The following is a 20,770-nucleotide window of genomic DNA, read 5'->3' as shown; positions in this document are numbered from 1 at the left end:
TATTTGCTTCTGACTTCACTTCATCTAGGAGTAGTCCCAACAACCTAGTAAGACAAAACAGTGCCAATTCCCTCTTCTGAGGAAAACCTTTGCTTAGAAAGCTTAAATAATTTCTCTGCTTCGAAATTCCTGCTAATTGAAAAAGAATATTCTGTGGTGACTGCAAGTTTCCATTGCATCTAAACCAAGTCAGTCCAATGTTGCTCAGTATGTACTCATACTGGAAGCTTACAAAAAAAGGCTGCTCAGGAGTAGCAGAGCTAGCCTCTGAGTCCAGAGGCAAAAACTGGACCTCCAGCTGTTTCAGTGGCCACCAGCAGGTGGATCTGCACCCTGGCTCTTACTTCTGACCACTAGTCAAGCTGTTGAAGTAAACAATTACCGCCACAAGTTATTTTTAAAATGCATTCAACCGGTTCTAACTTAGTACACCAAATCCCTAGAGCCTTCAACAGGAGCTCAGCATTTTAGAGAGATTTTATTTTTGGGAGCCATATTTAAATATTTATATATTACACAGAGGAGAATAAAAAGGAAAAAAAAAATAAAAGAAACCAACAGTGACATGCTATAAAACATTTAAGAAGCCTCTAACTCAGCTATTTTTTCCCAAACTATACAGTGAACTTTTCTGTTGTTTTCACTGAAATACTGAATACTACAACATTCACTGTAAAGTATAAATTTAGACATTTCATCAAAACAAATACAACAAAACCATTGAGGTTAAAAGTCAAGAACTCCAAAGTCACAGAATTCAAGAAATAATCCTGTCCATGTACAATTTAATCAATCCCACTGGGCTTGCCTCAAGTGATAATTAAAAACTTATTCCTCAATATCTTTTCATTATTCATTGAGCAAGCATTCTACCACTGTTGTGGTTGGTCTTGCTCATGTTTGATCCCCGGCCTTGTAAGTGCCCTCTGAACACAAAACTGAACCAAATAAAAGCTGAGTGGTGCAGCTCATTTGCCGAAGGGATGTCATCCAGAGGGACCCTGGCAGGCTTGACAAGTGAGCCCATAAGAATGTCATGAAATTCCACATGGCCAAGAGCAAACAGGGTTTGGTTAACTATCACTTCAGCCCCTGCCAAGAGTGGGTCACACCCCAGGAGCAGGATGACCTGAGGTGTGACTAGAGCACTTGCTCTACAGCTTTTTGGCTGTCAGTCTGCACTCAGAGGAGATAAGGACAAGAGGGAGGTCTTTTGCATGGGATAACGGAGGATTTATTGCTCTGGGGAATATTGGGGGCAGAAGACAGAAAATGCAAGCGTGCAACAGCTGAAATAGGGAGGCGGCTCAAAGGGAGGGTACAAAGCATCAGCTAATCAGAGATATCCTGGGGAGGGTAAAAGGCAGGGTTCACAAAATCATCATCCAATGAGGGAGGTAGGGGGGGTAAGTTGGGTCACATGGACTAATCAAGCGTTGAAGTTTAGGGGATTTCCGAAGTGGAATTCCAAGCATGCAGTGGGCCTAAAACAGATTGACTGGAAACTCGGAGTAGGTTGAGAGCATGTGGTGGGAGGGTCTCATTTGGACCAAACCATCAACTTGGGCAATAACAGAACCTACCATTAGCAAGAAACACTGCAACAGTTAACCCTAAGTATCCACAGAAGCTAGAGTATGAATGGGTTGAGAGCAGCCAGGCAGAAAAGGATGTGGGCTACTGGTGAATTAAGAGTGGGGCATGACCCAGCAATGTACGCTCACAGCTCAGAAAGCCAACTGCTTTCTAGGCAGCAACAAAAGCAGCATGGTCAGCAGGGAGAAGGAGAAGGTTCTCCCTCTCTGCTCTGGTGAGATTCCACCTGAAGTGCTTGGGTCCTCAGTGACATGGAAGACATAGATCTGTTGGAGCAAGTCCAGAGAAGTGACACAGAATTGACCAGAGAGCTGAAACATCCCTGCTGTTAAGAGTTGTAAAGGAAAAGAGTTGTGGTTGTTCAGCCCAAGATGAGAAAGCTCCAGGAAGATTGTTTTGTGGCCTTTCAATATATAGTGGGGACTTGCAGGGAAGATGGAGACAGGCTAATTTTTACTGAGGTTTGTAGTAATAGGAAAAGTGGCAATATTAACTTTTAAATTAAGAGTGTAGATTTAGATTGGAAACAAGGAAGAATTTTTTTATGATGAGGGCAATGAAACACTGGAACAGGTTGCCCAGAGAAGCTGTGGATATGCCAACAATGGAAGTGCCCAAGGTCAGGCTGAATCTAATCAGAAATATGATCTAGTGAAAGGTGTCCCTACTCATGGTGAAGAGCTGGATTAGATCATTTTTAAATCAAATCCTTCCAATCCAAACCATTTCATGATTATATGCAAGGACACATTTTACATTTTCAATCTGTCCACACCAGAAAAGGGCCCTAAGTCTATTGGGAACCTTGACTCCTATATGGTAGTAGAAAGTCATGCTATGCCAAAGCTATTGGCAAGCCAGATTCAGTACCAAACATACTATGCCAGAAGGCTATCTGATTGAACTACAGCTTTTCACCTGTTTTAGCTTCAAGCCCCTGATCTCTGTACAGCAGTGGAAAGCTATGGTTTGACTGCATGGGTACAAAACCAAATTGGGCTGACTTGGGAATTTCCCTCCTCAGCTCCTTTTCCAAGTATGCTCTCATGGCACTTTGTCTCATCTGCTCTCTACTAGCACCTGAGCAGTCCATGCATGCGCAGAGCTCTTGGGTTAAAAACACCCAGAAGAAGGTTAGTCAGTAATCAAATTTCCATCTTGTGTCTTCGGTGCTTACAGGATCCAGTGCTGGGGCCTCTGACAGTCAATATACGCCAGCCATAAGATAGCTTAGCTGGCTACAAATTTGCATTCTCTGGGGAATTATAAATTAGCTCTCAATGCTCTTCTGCAAATCTGCAAAATTTACAAATTTATGATTTGTAAATGGAATCATGTTTTACAAACATGTATACATGTCTCCAAAGAAGAAATTAAAAACCTTTGCAATGTAGGAGGTAAAAATGGGTTTATAACTGCAGATTGATGTCGACTCATGTTGCCTGCTTATCATGCTGCCCAGCATAACCTCACCCTGTTACCTTGTGAAATATCAAATAGGCTATTTCTAATAGCCTATTTGAGCTATGAGTAAAAAAAAAACCAAACTACTGTAATCATATTCCTTGTCAGTGACCATGATTCTTGCATAGTAGGGATATTTAAATCACTTAGTGTCCCAACTAATGAGAAAGACAGCAGTGAAATATGAGAGGTTTCTATTTAGTGCTCAGGACAGTGGCACATCACCATACTGCTGTGCATCCAATATTTTCCACCAAGCCTTCTGTTTTAAGGTACTATTCTTGCTGAAACCGCAGAAGATTTTTTGATGATTTCCATGGTGTGAAGGGTAAAAAGCTACATCTAAACATGAGCAATAAATGGATTACATACACCAAGAATTAAGTAGAACTAGACTATCACTGTATGTCCTTGGCTAAGAGAAGCAAGGGGGAACTAGAATGGCAAGCGGATGAGCACTATTCTTTGCTCGGTCTTTGAGTTCTGGCAAGGCACACGATCACATCATGCAATGGATTGTAGCAGTGCCTAACAGAGAGAACATGTGAACAAGCAAACAAGAACTTACTACTGAGAGTCATCACATCATGCCTCCTGCACTAGGGCAGAGACAAGGTCTGCCTTACCAGTGAACACATAGGTAACATTAGGAAATGGAGATAATGCTGATGTTTGAGCACACAAACAAAGCAGCAACTCTCCCCACAGAACTAAAAATAGGTAAGTAATTCATTAATCAAATTCAAGACTAGGTGATACTTACAGTAAGTTCTGCAGATAAGGTAAATAACTTGGCAAAAATTTGTTGCCCCACAAATCCCTCTGAAATAGTCCTTTAAAAATACAATTTTTTCATCAGCTTCTGAAAATACTCAGGAATAAATGGCACAAATTGCTTGGTCTTCTTTTAATTCTGTCATTTATTAAACCTGAAGAGCCTTCTAACTTGTACAGTTATCTTCATGCCCTTGAGATGTGACAGGATTGAGGTGAAACACATCTGTGAACAGGACTGGAATTAGAGACTCAGACCTCTGATGGGACTCCTAACCCTCCTGTCCCTGCACTGCTTTCTGCTTCACAGCTAACCCACCAGTCACCTCTTAAGATGCCATACATCTAGCAATTTAAACACTTAGAAACCTTTCACTTTGCAGCAAAAACCATGCACAGGAAGAGGCATACTGACTGAAGTAAGTGACTGACTTATTGAAGTAAGAGTAGCATTGAATTTTCGCAGTTTCTTGACTAGTATATAGAAGAAGATGTCAGCCCTGATGTTCTGCACCTCCCATCATTGCTATGTACACAGCAGTGTACAACCAGATTACACAACCAGATACATGTAGTCCAATCCTGAAGCACTAAACAGGATACATACCAAGCACTAATGCTTCCCTGAATAATATTCGCTAAAAATGGGGGAGAAAAAAATAGAATTTTTACCTCCCAGGAAGACCTTGAGAAAGGCTTTCCTGGGCAAATTGACAAATTACAGTTTTCTCTTGCATGAAGAAACAGAGTTGAAGAAGTTCATGACTGTTTCAGCAGCTGTTCCATTATGAGATGCCTCTACTTTTCCCAGGAGAAGAGAAAGAACTACTCTGCGTGGACTCTTAAATAAGAATTTCAGAAAGCCACAGAATTTGTAAGAGACAAAAGATTAGGCGATAGATACAAATAAAACTTTTTGAAATAATGCAAAGGATGACAGCTAGGTGTCAAGGGGAGGGCTCACAAAAAGCTTGAGGTCTATTCTGGCTCTGTGTTTCTTGGAGTTACCTGGCTCTTCCTGCTGTCTCCGGATTTGACCAACTGACAGAAAGTCAGTTGGTTTCTTACTCTTGACAGAAACTTCTAAGCCTCGTACAAAGCTTCCATACCCTGCTCCTGAAGAGTGTTCTGGGGCTGTAGTATCTTTAGGATTCAGCACTGTTTCACAGTTAGCCCTGCAGATTGGATAGGTAGATAGGCTAGATAACTGCACAGCATAAGACCATAACACTGCCAATACACAGACCAACTGCCTCTGTTACTCAACAGCTTTTTATTGCTGTTCCTACCCACTGTCACACGGTTCCTACCCACTGTTTTGTTTTCAATCTAAAGAGCTCCTTCACAATGATCAGAGATCCAGAAAGCAATGTTGTTGTACGTGCTCCTACATTGCCTTCTTTTGTCTACACTTTTTCTCACACACTCACATGTTTCTTAACATGCAGTACCTAAAACTGGACACGATACTCCACACTTAGTATACACTCCACATCATTGACCTTTCTGTTACATTCATCTTTTGAAACCCCAAAAGGCATTTGCCTGTGACATGACCATCTTGTGATGCATGACAACCTCCAGATCACCTCAGGAATATCTGCTGCCTAATCTTTAGGATGTTACTCCATGTAGCTGATTAGTTTTTGATAAATATAACTCTTGGAACTAGTTCCTATTGAGTTAGCACCCCATTTTCCTTTCTTAAATAAACTTTACAACTTATCAATATTATTTTAAACTCTACTCTTGCTCTCCAGTCACCTCTACCTTGGTGTCAATGGCAAATTTAAGTAAGGACATTCTCATTCCATTATCCATATCACTAAAACATCAAGTCATACTGGAACTCGAACAGAGCCTTCAGCAATACAACCAAATAAATCCTTCCAACACTGACATATGCATGTGTTTCTGTGTATCTGCACCCAAAAAACACGTGGGTGGATGCCCATCTACATTCTGCCCCATCTGAATATAAGGATATTACACTGACCACAGTATTTTGTCAGTTTTGATGCTGGTGTAGAGGCAACTGGTTTAGGATGCCTTCTCTACAAACAAAGCCTGTGATAATAGCATGTTTACTGGATTTAGCCTCCATAAGCACCCCTAGGAAATCAAGCAGAGATGTTTTACGTAGAAATCTAAGTGGTTTTAGGAAATCATCCTACAAAAAACTCCACCAAGAAATAAAAGCAAAACATGCTTTCAAAAGTTAACATCAAGCTTAAAAATAAACTTTACTTCTTTCTTCTTATCTGCAATATTGAACAGTGAGTTCTGGTCAAAACACATAATTACTCTGAGGAATTATATAAAACAATGCTATTTTTCAGAATATATTTAGAACAAAAAAGGAAAAAAATGCAGGCTCATTTTAAAAATTTGCTTAGCTATGCAAAGCTGCTAAGCAAACGTGGAATCTACTGTAGGAAAAAAAGTGGCAGACCTGCACAGACTTGCTAGCGGGGTGCTCAGAGTTACACTGCTGTCAAAAATTCCCCAGGTAAACACAGAAAGAAATAGTTTGTGGTGAAGCATTTTTATAAATTCCTCAGAGATACCTTAAATATTAATAGGAACATATTTTAAAACAGTCTTTTAAATATTAAGGCATGTGCATGTATACTGTATTAATGTATGACTGAATAAAATCTGTTCTTCCCACAAGAGTCACTTTAAAGTATGGGTTTTTTTCTCTTTGGCTGTTTTTTTCTTTTCTTTGGGTTTTTTTTTTGTTTTTATTTTTTGTTTGTTTGGGGTTTTTATTGTTATTTTGAATTTTTGTTTTGTTTTTAGTGGTGGTGTTTTGTTTTTGTTTTTTATTTTGTTTCGTTTTTGCTGTCTCTCCAGAGAAATCCTTGTTAACCCAAACTAACATGCTCAAAATAACAAAATCCAATGATCTGGCAGTTTTTAAGAATCAAGTACTGACATGGTTTTGAATGTTTCTTAGATGAAATCACTAACTAACACCTTCACATTAATCGATTGGTGTCAGCAGAATTCTGGAGAGCTATGCTGCAGGCTCCAACACCAAAGTAGTAATCAATTAGGGAAGTCAGCTGAAAAAAATGATGCAAAGATCAGAGTTGTCAATGGCAAAATAATCTCATCTCAGTGTTGTCAAAGGAAGAGTAAAAAAATGCCACATACTTTCTTCATAGTGTAAGAAAACAATTCCAGGCAAAGATTTAGTAATCAAATCATTGTCAAATAAATACATCAATTAAAATCTATGAAGAAATTCTTCAGGAATCTATCTTTTAGGCCATATTTATGTAATTATATAAAAAATACATGTTGGTATAAATTGTACAAGCCTCTTCATTTTTTTTAATGTATTGTATAACGTACTTGCTAAAAATCCAGGGATTTTTATTTAGAGTACTAACACTTCAGACAAATAATAAAAATAATAATAATAAAAAGGTAAACACCAAAACAAATAAATATCCAGTTTACTTCTTGTAAACTAATTAACATTTTTACACATTTTATGCACTTTCTGAATTGGGACAAAAAAAACCACTGTTTTTCTGCTGTATCTCTCATACATAAATAAGTCTGAATCACAAATAACACTGCTTTGGTGAGCTGCTAAGTTCTTGGACCTGCTGAGTTAGCAAGGATGTCCACAACAGGGTGCTGAGAAGGGCAGTGTTAAATACCATTCAAAATAGAGTTCTCATTTCTCCATACTCTTTGTTTGGCTATCACCATCATGAGGGCCTCCACCAAACTACATGCCATAGAAAGCCACCTGACACAATCTGTAGTGCATTCTTTACCTTCCACAAGCAAACCATCAGAATCTATTAAAATTACTTTACGCCGATAGCACTGGAGACATGACAAATCACAGGCCAAGAGTCAGATACCAAAGAATGTGTCTCAGGGCGTTGAGGCCAGGCCCATTTGCAAGCAAATGATATTGTGCGAAGCTGGCATGCTCAGTGCATGACAAACTGATGCAATTTCAGTACTGTCGGAGAAGCTGGGTGAGATTTCTCTGATGCTGGCTATGGTTAGTGTACAGAATTGTGCAGACTTCCCAGATTTGAATCGCTTGGGGCCTGAAAGGGCTTCACTTGACAAGCCACAAATAATTACACTACACTCTTTCTATTGTACTCTATTACTTTGCCTCTTATCTCTAGGCTTTGAGCACTCATGAACAAGCAAGGTCGCTTCTATTTTGACCATGATGCAACAAAACATTCTTTTGTTCTTTTGTGATATGATAAATAAAACACAGCCCTGCAGACTAAACATTTTTATCAGGTCCATTTTCCACTTTTATAAGCAACAACAACTTTGGGAGCTTATTAGAAGAGTGGAGGTTGGAAATAACTTGCTTGCCATGCAGGCAAGTTCATGAGCTTTTCACTTAGGAGTGTGATATAGCTATCTCGTTATTGTAAAAAGTCATTTGAGCAATAGGGCATTAAGTTCTTAGCCTGTAACAGATAACAGTTGTATCAGTGATTACTTTAAGCAGGTTTTTACCCCCTTTCAAATCAGCAATTTTTGACAATTTAGTAGCAAAAAATAGCTTTGAATGTGCAGCATGTTACCATTTCTTTCCTAGACATCAAACACACTTCAAAACTAACATTTTCTTTATCAGTGCACAAAATGTATTATTTAAATACTTAGTCAATTAGGAATGTTTTGTGTTAGTGGTATTATCCTGGCCACCGCATTCAAGAAGAGTAATACTAATATTCACAATTTATTAAAAAAAAAAAATAAAAAAACCCAACTGAACAAATAAAGCAAGAAAAAGGAAAAGCAAACAGCAGTGGCTTTCATGGTTTAAGTAACTAACATCTAGTCATCTTTTCTTAGCTTACAGAACAACTCATTTCAGAAGAAATTTCCTTCTTCCTCACACTGGTTAGACAAAAAAATCTCTTTTAATTTAGAGTTCTATACTATGAACCAGATGGTACCAGGTTTTTTCACCCTTAAAACTGTGTTTAGAGGTTTTCTAAAGCTGCAATTAGATACAAACCTGGTAAGGAAAAGTTCAAATACGAAGACTAAATGCACATAATGAAAAATATTCTTCTTCTTTTCTAGATAAATACATAGTAGCAAGTAGATAGCAAAAAATAAAATGTTAAAAGACTTCTTAGGTGCAAGTGCTGAACTTTCTGCCTCTAATTCAGGCCAGCATAAGGACTGGGTTATTTGAGAGAAGAAAATTAATCAGAAATAACACTTTCATCAAGCTCTTATTGAATTGTTTTAAAACACACATAAAAATATTCTTTCTTTCTTCCCAAATGGCAATAGGAATTCATGGCAAAACTTGGATGTCTGATATTGAAACATTTCTTACAAGGGAAGGTAAAATCAAAATTAGGAACAGATTTTGTTAGAGAGGACAAACATGAAAAGGAGATTTTAAATTAAAAAAACCAACAACAAAATCCCCCAAAAACCAAACAACAAACATCAAACCAAACCAAAAAACAAAAAATCCACCCCAAACTCAGCCACACTTTAGAATTTACTTGAGCTTTCTAGTCACCATGTCAAAGGCAACGGAGCAAAGACACTATTCCTACCAATCACCCAATCACATCCACATTTTGAGCACTCAGCAAAAGACAAGGCCTTTGGCCTTTTCTATTCAACACTAAAAACAGATGTTTTCAGTAATTACTGACTTTTTATGCTCCCTCACTAGAACGTAAATCCTAGGTCTTTGACTTTTAGTGAATGAATCTCTAATTAGAAACTAGTTTTTGAATGTTCTCAATCTTAATTGTAAGATTTAAGAATTTTGAAGTCAATCAGAATCAGAAAAATAATAGGCTAATATGTTTTCTGATTCTATAATGGCATAACTTTCAAATCCAATATTGATGTGCATTTTTTCCCAAATATCCATTTCTTCACATATTTAAAGCAAAACTAATATTTTTATTACATTCCCTGACACTACCATATATGTATTAGTCCATTAATTTATTTTTGAACTGAAGACATATTCCATTTTTTTTTTCTCCACATCTTAAAAGAACAAGAAAGTCAGACTGTAGTTACTATCACAGCTCAACTGCAAGGAAGACACACGATCAGGGAGACATATTCCTGTTAAGAACCTGACTACTTTTTAAATAAAGAGTAGAGAAGGGAATCTGTATACAAAGGAAGAGTCCTGTGCAAAACCAGAAGTAGAGGCAGTTAGCTGTATTTCTCAAAACATATGGTCCTTTTTTATAAAAGCAGTGTATTATAATCAATGCAGACTTGCTGCTGAACAGTTGATTATTTCATTACCTAATCAAGACTTTTTTATTCTTTTGTAAAAGATTGTAAGGAAAGCTTTAGATGTCATTGTTTTCCAATCTGAAGACACTGCAGCACTTGAATACCTTCTGCACTGGTACAAAAAGTGGTTCAATTTTTTAAAAGTGAATCAATTACAGGAGAGAAAAGAAATATAAAAAATTAAATAATGAAGAATAAAAATGGTAATTTTTATCTTACCATTTTCAAGGTAACCTACTAGGATAGAAGACTTTCACAGAAATTTTATACTGTTTTCACTCTGTTAAAGAATTAAGTACTCAAATAGTAAGAATATCTTTTTGGATATCCAATGATTTTCACAGCATGTCATCAGGAAACAACTATTATCAAATGTAGGCAATCCCTTTCAAGAGTGACTTTTGAAACTCTGTGTAGCATGTACATTATTCCACAACCGTCTCATAATGGTCCTGGACTTAACTGGGACCCACAAACACTGTGACATCTAAATAAATAATATATTAGATGGAGGTTGCAGTGGAGGTTTGGCTGTCACTTGTCATAAATTACTTATCATAGCCAGTACCTTACACTGAGGGCAAGTTCTACAGCCAAAATCATCTTCTCAGATTTCCTATTTATATGCTTCTGGAACGGAAGGATTTTTTCAACGAGAGATGGAGCTCTCACTGCACCAACAGAGGAGGAATGAGAAGAAACATACTTTGTTTTGAACCTAGCATGGACATGGTGCTCCTTACTCATGGTATGCTCCTTCTGTCTCATCTTATTTCAATGCCTGAAAGTATCCAAGCCTCACTGTTGTGCTCCAAATACTTTATTTAAAAAAACCAAACAAAAATCCTACAACATTTATTGGTTTATGAAATGTGAAATTTATAACACAATATACAGGTTGAAATAATAATTTTTAAAAGACTGTTCACAGGAAGATATTCATGCTCTAGCTGCAAAACTTATCACCATAGTAGCACAGAGTAAGTTTATTAAAGGACTACATACACTTCTCCTTTCATTGTCTATAAAAATACAATGCCACTTTCAAAGGGAATGACAACACTTCTGTTCTGTCTTTAAAATCCCCTCACAGAATGCTCTCCAAAATGCTATTTTAGTCTTCCCCAAATCACAAAAAATTCAGGCTTATAGAAAACTGAAAATGAAAAGTCGATACAAGTCCTCATATAATTCCTGTGAACACAAATAAATAATGGCTACTGATAGTAAGAATATGGTGGGCTGAAAGCCTGCATTAGCACACTTCAACGGTGCATAGCTAAACCAAGTATTTCTGCTGAACCTGAATGCAGAACCAAAGCCAGCCCACCAAGCACTTAGCACAAAAGCACCTCTTAGGTATCACATCAAATTCCAAGATAACTTAATAAATGTCATAACAATGGTGCCTAATTATCAATTAAACCTAGAATGAATTACATCAGGTGATAAAAAATTTAAAAACCATTTAAAACTGCAGTGAGAAAAAGGGAGAAATTTATTCCATCTTCCCTCATGTTGCATTTTAAAGCCTCATGTGTTCTCACTCCTGGCTAGTGAAGAATGTAAATACATTTAACACTATCTTTGTGGACAAGATTTTACAATTATCATGACTTGATGCTATCTGGAAACATCACCAGAAGCTGTTAAGCATGAATCTTCTGATGAAATAATTCAACTGATAGCACTACATTACTAACAAAATTTTGGCCCAAATCATTCCCAAAGATGTAACGGAATTCAAATATATCCTTATTGTGATGCATGTCTGAATGCCCTGCTACCTCCAATCTCTCTGAAAGTGTAAATTCCTCATTAAAACTGCAAACCAGTAGATATTGAGACATAAATGGAAAATGGATGTTTTGCAGTTGTGTAGTACTGATAAAATGAGTCAACTTCTGCTTTTTCAGATGGAAAATTGATAGAGGTAATCATGCTGCTTCTTCCCTACACAGCTGCTGATCTATCACAAATAAAGCAAAAGGTATTTCCTCCTTAGAGAAATCTTACATGGCCCTTTCTAATAAGATTCCATAACTGTGAATCAGGGGCCTTTGAGCAATTGCCCAGCAACTGGAGATCACTGAAGTGAGTGGTCACTGATCACTGGACACATAGGTGTCTCCCTCTGATCTGTCCACAGCTCTAACTGATTGCTATGTACAAATTCAGCCAGTTTTCACCTTGGTTTTACCTTTTCCTAGTTTCCACCTTGGCTGCCATCATGTGCACTGCAAAATTCTTCGTGTCTTACTTTACACTCTTCAAGCTTCCACTGCATACCAAGGGGTCAGTTTCATATCACTGACAAAGTCTGTCAAACAGGAAAACTGACTGCAGTAAAGAAATTTAATCACCATTGCTGACAAGTTACTCAAAAAAAAAAAAAAAAAAGAAAAAAAAGTATTTTTTATAACAGCAATCTGGCTTAAATTATCAATTTTTCCTCCCCTAACACATGCACCTTTATTGGAACATCAAACCCACCAAAAGCAATGATCAAAACAGCATTTTTATGACATTACAGAATCACTGACATCTGTCAAATTATCTTTTATCATCTTCACCATCCCTGTAGGAGAGAAATGCATCTGTACAGATCTACTCTGACTGCCTTGCAGAGAAGCCAGGACATTTGAAATGAAGACACTAAGACTGTACAAAACTCTAATTAGATCTAATAGATTGAATACTTCTGTTTAACTTTCTTGAACCTGGAGTAACTGGTGTGTCACTTATTTCAACGTGTGGCATTAGGTTAATACATTGTGAACTTAAAAAAGCCTGCCTGGTAAGCAAGTAGTCTTCACACTGGCAGATTTCAAACTCAAGGCATTCAAAATCTGTTCAGACTTTTTGAACTACCAAGTTTACACAGTCTAGAAAAGTGAAAGGGCTGGAACAGTAGTAATTATAAATCTTTTTACATAAACTCGCAATTACTCCCTCCAAACTATGTAATTAAAAAAATTATAGATATTACTCCTTTATAACTTGCTATTGTGGCTTATTCTAGGTCTTCATGGAAGAACAACTAAAAACTTCCCTTTTTGACTCTATGTACATTTATTTTAACAGCAAAGAATGCTAAAATACATAAACCGTAGGAAACTTTAGATCCTTGTGGTCTTATATTTCCATAAAGAGAAGTACAGCCTTGTAATTAAACCGCTGCTTCTATGGAGGTAAAGCCAATGGACTTTCAAAAAACCCGTATTAGTTTATGATCTTACATGTCAGAGCTTGCTTCCACATTTGCAACTCCAGAAGCAAATTGGGGAGTAGTATTGGAAGTGTTAATTAAAAATGCAGTAAGCACTTGTGTCAGTCAAGTATGCCCTCTGCTCTACAACACATTTAAATGTATGTCACCTTGACCTGCAATATACCACTGTAAAATTTTTTTGGTCAATATAAATCAAATGTACACTAATTTATTCAGTAAGTTTCCTGGGATCTGAATCAACATTAGAAATCTAACTAGTATTTATTATTCTGTTATTGACAAACGGAGCATATTTAAATGACAACAAGAACACGTGAGTGTCATTTCGAAGTTGAATTGTTCTCTAGGGACATCCTTAGTAAGCGCCTGCATTTAAAGGTCATTCACTGCCAAATTATGAACAACTGTTGCATTTATTAGCACAGGCTCAATAGTTTAGAAGCTAGTGTCATCAATTTAAACTGACAATGAAATTTAATTGTCCACCAAGAAAACTGACATTTCCCATATTCTGTGTTTCATCATTTTATGTATATTCCAAACAGAGCTGGAACAAGTTCAAGTTTACTCTGGGGTTTTAATTTGGGATTTTTTGTGTGGGGGATGAGGGAAAAATACTTTAAAGATTTTATATCAGAGGAATAGTGCTTTAGGAAAGCTGAGCTCCTGAAACAAGCACTTTGGAAAGAACTGTGTTTCCCATTTACTTTACTGACAGAACTCAATCTCTAGCATTGCATAATAAGATTTTCCCCTAATTTTTCTTTCTAATCTTTTATATCCCTAATATTTTACCTATCTGGTCAAGACAACCCTTTCTATTTCTTAACTGCACTGTAGTTTTCCCTCTGAAGCTAGAGAGAAATTTCCTCTTTCTATGGCAAGTCATTTCCACCCTCTCCACAGAACTGACAAATCTTGGCCATTCCACTTTCTAAGTGCTGTCTAGCCACACCAGGGAAAAAAAGAAAATAATCTGAAACAACAGGCTTAAGCTGAAAACAAGCCAGTAAGTGGGTAATGAACTCCCATAAAGAAAAGGACAAACATCCCTTTTGTGTCTTTTCTTTCAAGAAAGTAAGAACACACAGTAGCAGCCTACATCCAGGGGAACTGGACTGTGTTCCGTTAAAGATAAGGAATCAGAAATGCAGGAATGTCGGAAAGTATGTTATGGTTGCAATGCAGAGCCCCTATAGAGAAGAACAACTCTCCCTTCAGTATCCCATTTCATGCAGGAGGTCACCACCATCACTGCCTCTAGCAAAGACACTAGGACAACCATCACCACTCTTACCAAAAAACCATCCTTGACTGCTGCTTGTTTGCAATGGCTCCACAGTCACAGTGCAGAAAGCACCCTCTGTAACCCACTGGCATGTGACTGGACTGGTGGGCAGTCAGCATGTCAGCAATCTTCTATCTGCTTCCATCATCCTTTTCTGCTATTAGTTGCATAATCTCTGATAGTTCCTTGTTCCAGCTACTCCAGTCCAACAAAACACTTTAAGCAAGTTAGCGCTTGTGGGAAAGACAACTGTAAAATGATCAACTGTGTAAATTGGTACTCCTGTGATCACAGAATTGCAAAATAGTTTGGGCTGGAAGGGACTTTTAAAGGTCATCTAATCCATTCCTTCTGCAATAAGCAAGGACATCCTCATCTAGGTCAGGTTGCTGAGAGCCTCATCCAAGCTGGTCTTGAATGATTCCAGAGACAGACCATTTGAAATCTCTCTGGGCAACCTGTGCAGGGTTTCACTATCCTCACTGTAAAAACGGTGTTCTTTATGTCTAGTCTGAATCTATCCTCTTCTAGTTTAAAAGCACTCTCTTTGTTCTGCTGAAAAAGACCTACTATAAAGTCTGTCCCTGTCTTTCTTAAAAGCCCTGTTCATTGCAAAAGTGGAGTCCTCTCTTCTCCAGGTTGGACACACGAACTCTCTTAGCCTTTCCTCACTGAAAGAGGAAAGCAGAGGTGCTCCATGCCTCTGATCCATCTTTTGTGCCCCTTCTCTGGACTGATTCCAACAGTCGTTCTCTTTCTTGTGTTGGGGATCCCAGAGCTGAATGCAGCAGATCCCTTCCAGCTGGGGTCTCACCAGAGCAGAACAGAGGGGCACAATCCCCTCCCTCTCCTGCTGCCCACACTGCTTTGGATGCAGCCCAGGACAGTTTGGCTCTCTGAGCTGTGAGTGCTCATGGCTGGGTCATGTCCAGCCTCTCATCCACCACCACCACCAAGCCCTTCTTGGGGTGCTCTCAAAACCTTCATTCCCAGCCTGGACTGATACTGGGGGTTGTCCAAACCCAGGTGCAGCACCTTGTGCTTGGCCTTTTTGAATCTCATTAAGGTCCCACAAACACTTCTGGACCTTGTCCAGGTCCCTCTGGATGGCATCCCATCTTCAGGAGTGTCACCGCACCACTCAGCTTGGTGTCATCTGCAGATTTGCTGAGGGTGCACTCTATCCTTTTGTCCATGTCATTAATGAAGATATTAAATAATTCTGGTCCCAGTACAGATGCCTGAGGGCACCACTTGCCACTGATGTCCACTGGGACTCTGAGCCATTGACTACTACCCTCTGGATGTGACCATCCAACAAATTCTTTCCATCTAACAGCTGATCTGCAGAATCCTTATCTCTCCAATTTAGACACAGGGATGTTGTGAGGGGACCATGTCAAAGGCCATACTGAAGTCCAGATAAATGTCAATTGTAGCCCTTCCCTTATGCACTGGTGCAGCCACTCCATCACAGAAGGTCACCAGGCTGGTCAGGCAGGACTCACCCTTGGTGCAGCTGTACTGGCTGTCTCTAATCATCTCCCCCATCCTCCATGTGCCTTAGCAGAACTTCTAGGAGGATCTGTTGCATCATCTTCCCAGGCACAGAGGTGAGACTGACAAGATTGGTAGTTTGAAAGGTCTTCCCTTCTATGCTCTTTAAAGATGGGTACTCCTTTTTCCAGTCACCTGGGATTTCACATGACTTTTTAAATATCAAGGTGATATTGGCTTGGCAGCTACATCAGCCAATTCCCAGAGGACTCTGGCATGCATCTTGTCAGCACCGATAGACTTAGCTATGTTCAGGTGCTTGCAACTTACTTGCCCATTACCTGCCTTGCAGTCCATCCATTTGAGAACTATGGATTAAAGAGACTGCAAGAGAAGACTGAAGCAAAAAAAGTTACGTAGCTCAGCCTTTTCTAGTCCTTTGTTACCAGTTTGCCAGTAGTGTTCATTGGGAGTACACCTTCTGTGACCTTTAAACCAAACTGTTTTAAATACTAATATTGTAAAGTTGATGAAAACTAATTTAAAGTGAATGGCCTGTGTAATTTCATAGCCAGTAAAGAGCAATGGTAAGCTTCCACTAACCTCAGCTTTGCTGAAAGGAGGACATATAGTGTACACCTTTGAGTTTCTGTACTTGGAACAATACTTATGCAAATTATTTACATAATCACAAATTAGCAATTAAATTGGCATAAGCCTTTCTCATGAATAGTCCATAAGCCTGTTAAAAAACAAAAGAAGTACACAACATTATGATCAGAACAGTTTTCCATATCCTCTCCTACAAGCATGCCAACCCAGACAAACTTTAGCTACAGTTTGTATTTCCTCATGCAGTTTCACAGTCAGCATAAAGTATGGTCATGTTTTGTATGGGATGTAGAATAGAATCTCCTTAGCTGATCAAAATGGCAAAATAATCATGAAGGAAAAACTACCAAAATTTACTGAACTACAGCAACTTTCAGATCCATGTGACTGACTCACCACCAGTAAATGACTCGAGAGGAAAAATGCTGTAACAACAGTGTTGTAATAGAACATGTTCACTCTCAGGATCATTTTCTTGGAAGACTCCAAGGATCTTCAAGGATATACAGGATCATGTAATTTAATTTCTGATTTCTCTGAAGCTTACGCAGCTTAACAATTATGAAATTTAAAAAATGCAAATCCCCTAGATAGCAGGAGTCACAGACAGTATTACATTTAAAGAAACAGAAACCCACTAAAAAGCAAATACTAAAAATAACTATTAGTATGAAAAATCATGTTTGTGTAATATGCAAATCTTAGAAATCACTCTGTCATTTCAACTAACTTGCTCAACTAGGATGTGGTGGGATCAGTCTGAGCTATTGTAATCACACTCAATCACATTCAGTCCAAATGCTTTAAAGCCAAGTCCCCAGAATCACACAGGTGTCTTGTAGGGAGTCACACTTAAGTTCACCCAGGAGGCAAAAATATTAATGCTGCTACACTCCCACATTAATACAACTGAAGTGGTTCACCTTTTGCGAGGCATACAAACACCTGCTAGTATGAAGACCAAATAACATACAGCATTAAGCATAAGGAAGATGAATTTGCTTCATGGAATTATGCCTACATGGATTAATCTTCTAGAATTTCTACAGGATTCAATTTTTATTCTAAGCTACAACATGAATATATTTAATAAAAGAAGCAAGCTTTGACCATCTACTTTCAGGCAAATACCTTGTGTTTTGGTACACGTCTCGACGCAGGACCATGTGAATGTGCTACTTTCCAGCAGGTCTGTGCAATGAGAAAACTACTGGGAACAAAAAGGACCTCTAAAAATTGTGCAGACCAACGTTCCTGTTCAAGGAGGTTCAATTATAGAGTGGCTGCCCAGGGTACTGTCCAGGCGGGTTTTGAGCACCTGCAAGAACAGAGAGCTCAAAGTCCTCTGGGCAACCTATCCAGTGCTTGACCACCCTCATGATAACAGACTAGTCTTGTCTTCTGTTTAAAGGGCATTCCTTGTGTTCTGATGTTTTCCCACTGTCACCTCTCCTATCACTGGGCACTAATACGAAGAGTCTGACCCCCTCATTCTGTCCATTCAGATCATCATTTAAGATCATCATTACACATCGAAGAGATGCCCCGCCCCTTTTCTTCCCCACAACGAGCAGACCCAGTTCTCTCAGCCTTTCCACATGCGAGATACTCCAGCTCCTTCATTGTGTTTGGCCCTGCAGGGGACATGGACCCTGCAGGGCCGAGTGGCGAGGCAGCTGCATCTCCTCCCCTGCTGGTCACGTTGCACCAGCCACTGTGGCTGCTGGCCCGCAGAACAGAGCTCGTGTGAAGCAGCAGGTGTCTGGCGGGCAGAGACCATCCTCCCCGTGCCGAGAAGGCAGATCAGGGATGGGCTGCGCTGGGCACGGCTGGGCGTGCAGAGGCCGGCCTGGACGAGGGCAGGGCTGGGGTGTACAGAGCAGGGCTGCGATGGCTCTCTGCAGGGCAGGGTTAGCCAGGGCAATTCTGGAGAGGGCAGGGCGGGGCAAGAGCATGGCAGAGATGGGGAGAATAGGACAAGGCTGGGCAGTGCTGGACAGGTCTGGTGGGGCAAGAATGGGCTGCTCTGGTCAGGGCGAGGCTGGGCAGGGCAGTTCGGGGCTGGCCCGGGTAGGGAGGGCAGGACGGCCCCAGCACGCTGATGCCTGCCGGGCGCCCCAGCGCAGCCCCCGCCAGCCGCCGGCACATGGCCACCCCGAGGCGCGGGCGTGCCCCGCCCCGGCGCACCTCACCGTGTATCCCCGCTCCAGCTCGCTCTCCTCGTATCGGAAGGATGGGATGAACACCTCCATGCCGAGTCCCCTCAGCGCGGCGGCAGGGCCACCGCCATCTGCGCGCCCGTCACGTGATCCTCCGTCACGTGACAGGGGCGGGAGACGGGCTCGCCCCGCCCCCGCGTTCCCTCGCGCGGCCGGGATGAGGTGGGAGAAGGTTCCTCGGAAAAAAACGTGGTTTATAACAAACGGTGCTCGACAGCGTCGGCCTCTTGTTATGCCAAAGCTGCAGCACTACTGCGGAGCACACAAAAAACGGAGGGGAAAAAAATGACTTCTAGAGGGATGAATTTATCCACTCCTACACTCACACCGCAGCTCAAACCTGAATCACAGATTGGTTAAGGTTGGCAGGCACCTCTAGAGATCATCCAGACCAATCCCATGCCAAGGCAGGGTCACGTAGAGCAGGTGACACAGGAACACATCCAGATGGGTTTGGAGAGAGGGAGAGTGGAAGACTCCAGGTTCCCCCTGGGCAGCCTGTGCCAGTGCTCTGCCACTCCCAGTGTAAAGCTCTTCTTCAGGCTTAGGTGGATTTTCGTTTGTTGTAGTTTATGACTATTACTCTTTGTACTGCTGCTGGGCAGTACTGAGAAGAATCTGCCACCATCCTCTTGGCACCCACCTTTGAGATATTTATATGCATTGATGAGATCCTCTCAGTCTTCACACAAAACAGGCCTAGCTCCCATCTCTCCTCGTAAGAGAGATGCTCCAGATCCCTCATCATCTTTGTGGCCTCCACCAGACCCTCTTATGTTGTAGCTTATCTTTCTTGTACCAAGACTAGTATTGAACACAAGACTCCAGATGTGGAGTCACTGGAGCTCCTTCCACTTGCTGGTCACACTCTTCCCGATGCACTCCAGGCACCACTGGCCCTCCTGGCCACAAGGGAACTTGCGGTCCATGGTGCTCCTCCACAGAGCTGCCCTCCAGTAGGTCAGCCCCCAACCTGTGCTGGCACTTGATGTTATTCCTCCCCAGGTGCAGGACCCTACATTTGCCCTTACTGAACCTCATACGGTTTCTTACCACTCAGCTCTGCAGACTACCAAGCCCACTGAATGGAAGCACAGCTTTCTGCTATGACTAGGTCAGTCAACAAACAAATGCAGCACCTTTAGTAGTGCCTGCTGTGAACAGACATGAAATTGAGATAGTAGGAAAAAAAACAACCTGGCACTCAGGAAAGTTGCCTGTGTTGTGTGCGCTCCCAAGAAGCCACCTCTCAACATTGTTATTTAGAAGAGAAAACCATTCCATTTCAGAGAAGTGTAGATGATTTCTTGCCACTGGAGAAATTAAATAAGACTCCAAAATAAGCATCTGTTTTGACAGCTTAAGGAATAATAGAGGCAGAAAGAAGAAAGTCTGTTAGGAGACCGTGCTGTTAGAAGGCCATGCTGTTGGTACAGGCTTTGACTTCACACAGATTTGCTAACGCCAAGCTTCAAACCATTTGGAAGCACTGCAAAATGTCAACAAACTGCTACTGAATTAGATGGCAGTATCTTAGAACTCACCTTTAGGGTCTGGAGAGTCTTAGGGGACTACCTGAGACAACCTCAGACTCTCACTGATGTTTTAGTAGTATTTTCATGGTAGCTACCATGATAAATCTATGACCATAGAAGGTTTGATCTTCATAAGTAGATTGAAGTATGAAAATATAACTCAAAAATGGGCAGAAAACAAATTTATCCAATGTCTGTGATTTATGCTTTCAGCTTTTTGCAATTTCTTTTGAAAACTAACTTGTTTCCATCTAGACAATAGTAC

At 40.2% G+C, this 20,770-nt stretch overlaps 1 protein-coding gene across 5 annotated transcripts in view; it reads right to left on the bottom strand.

The window, feature by feature from the left end:
• SNX24 (sorting nexin 24) overlaps positions 1 to 19,083 on the bottom strand; it is a 91,730-nt gene extending 72,647 nt beyond the window's left edge. Inside the window, exons 1-2 of one of the 5 annotated variants that reach the window (XM_086867066.1) lie at positions 18,939 to 19,073; positions 17,883 to 18,069 (exon numbers count right to left, since the gene is read on the bottom strand). Coding sequence is in view for 1 of the 5 variants with exons in the window: in XM_023944360.2 (XP_023800128.1) it covers positions 18,944 to 19,003 (60 nt within the window). In the remaining 4 variants the exon portion in view is untranslated. Of the gene's footprint in view, positions 1 to 12,322; positions 16,714 to 17,882; positions 18,070 to 18,938 lie in introns of those variants that run through there. The other 4 variants (XM_086867065.1, XM_023944360.2, XM_086867064.1 and 1 more) reach the window with 4 other exon arrangements.
• Between the last annotated feature and the right edge of the window lie 1,687 nt (positions 19,084 to 20,770).

This window comes from Cyanistes caeruleus, chromosome Z (assembly GCF_971803275.1).
Source record: "Cyanistes caeruleus chromosome Z, bCyaCae1.hap1.1, whole genome shotgun sequence".
Lineage (NCBI taxonomy): Eukaryota > Metazoa > Chordata > Aves > Passeriformes > Paridae > Cyanistes > Cyanistes caeruleus.
Note: the sequence above shows the minus strand (reverse complement) of the source record. Positions and strands in the feature narration are given on the sequence as shown.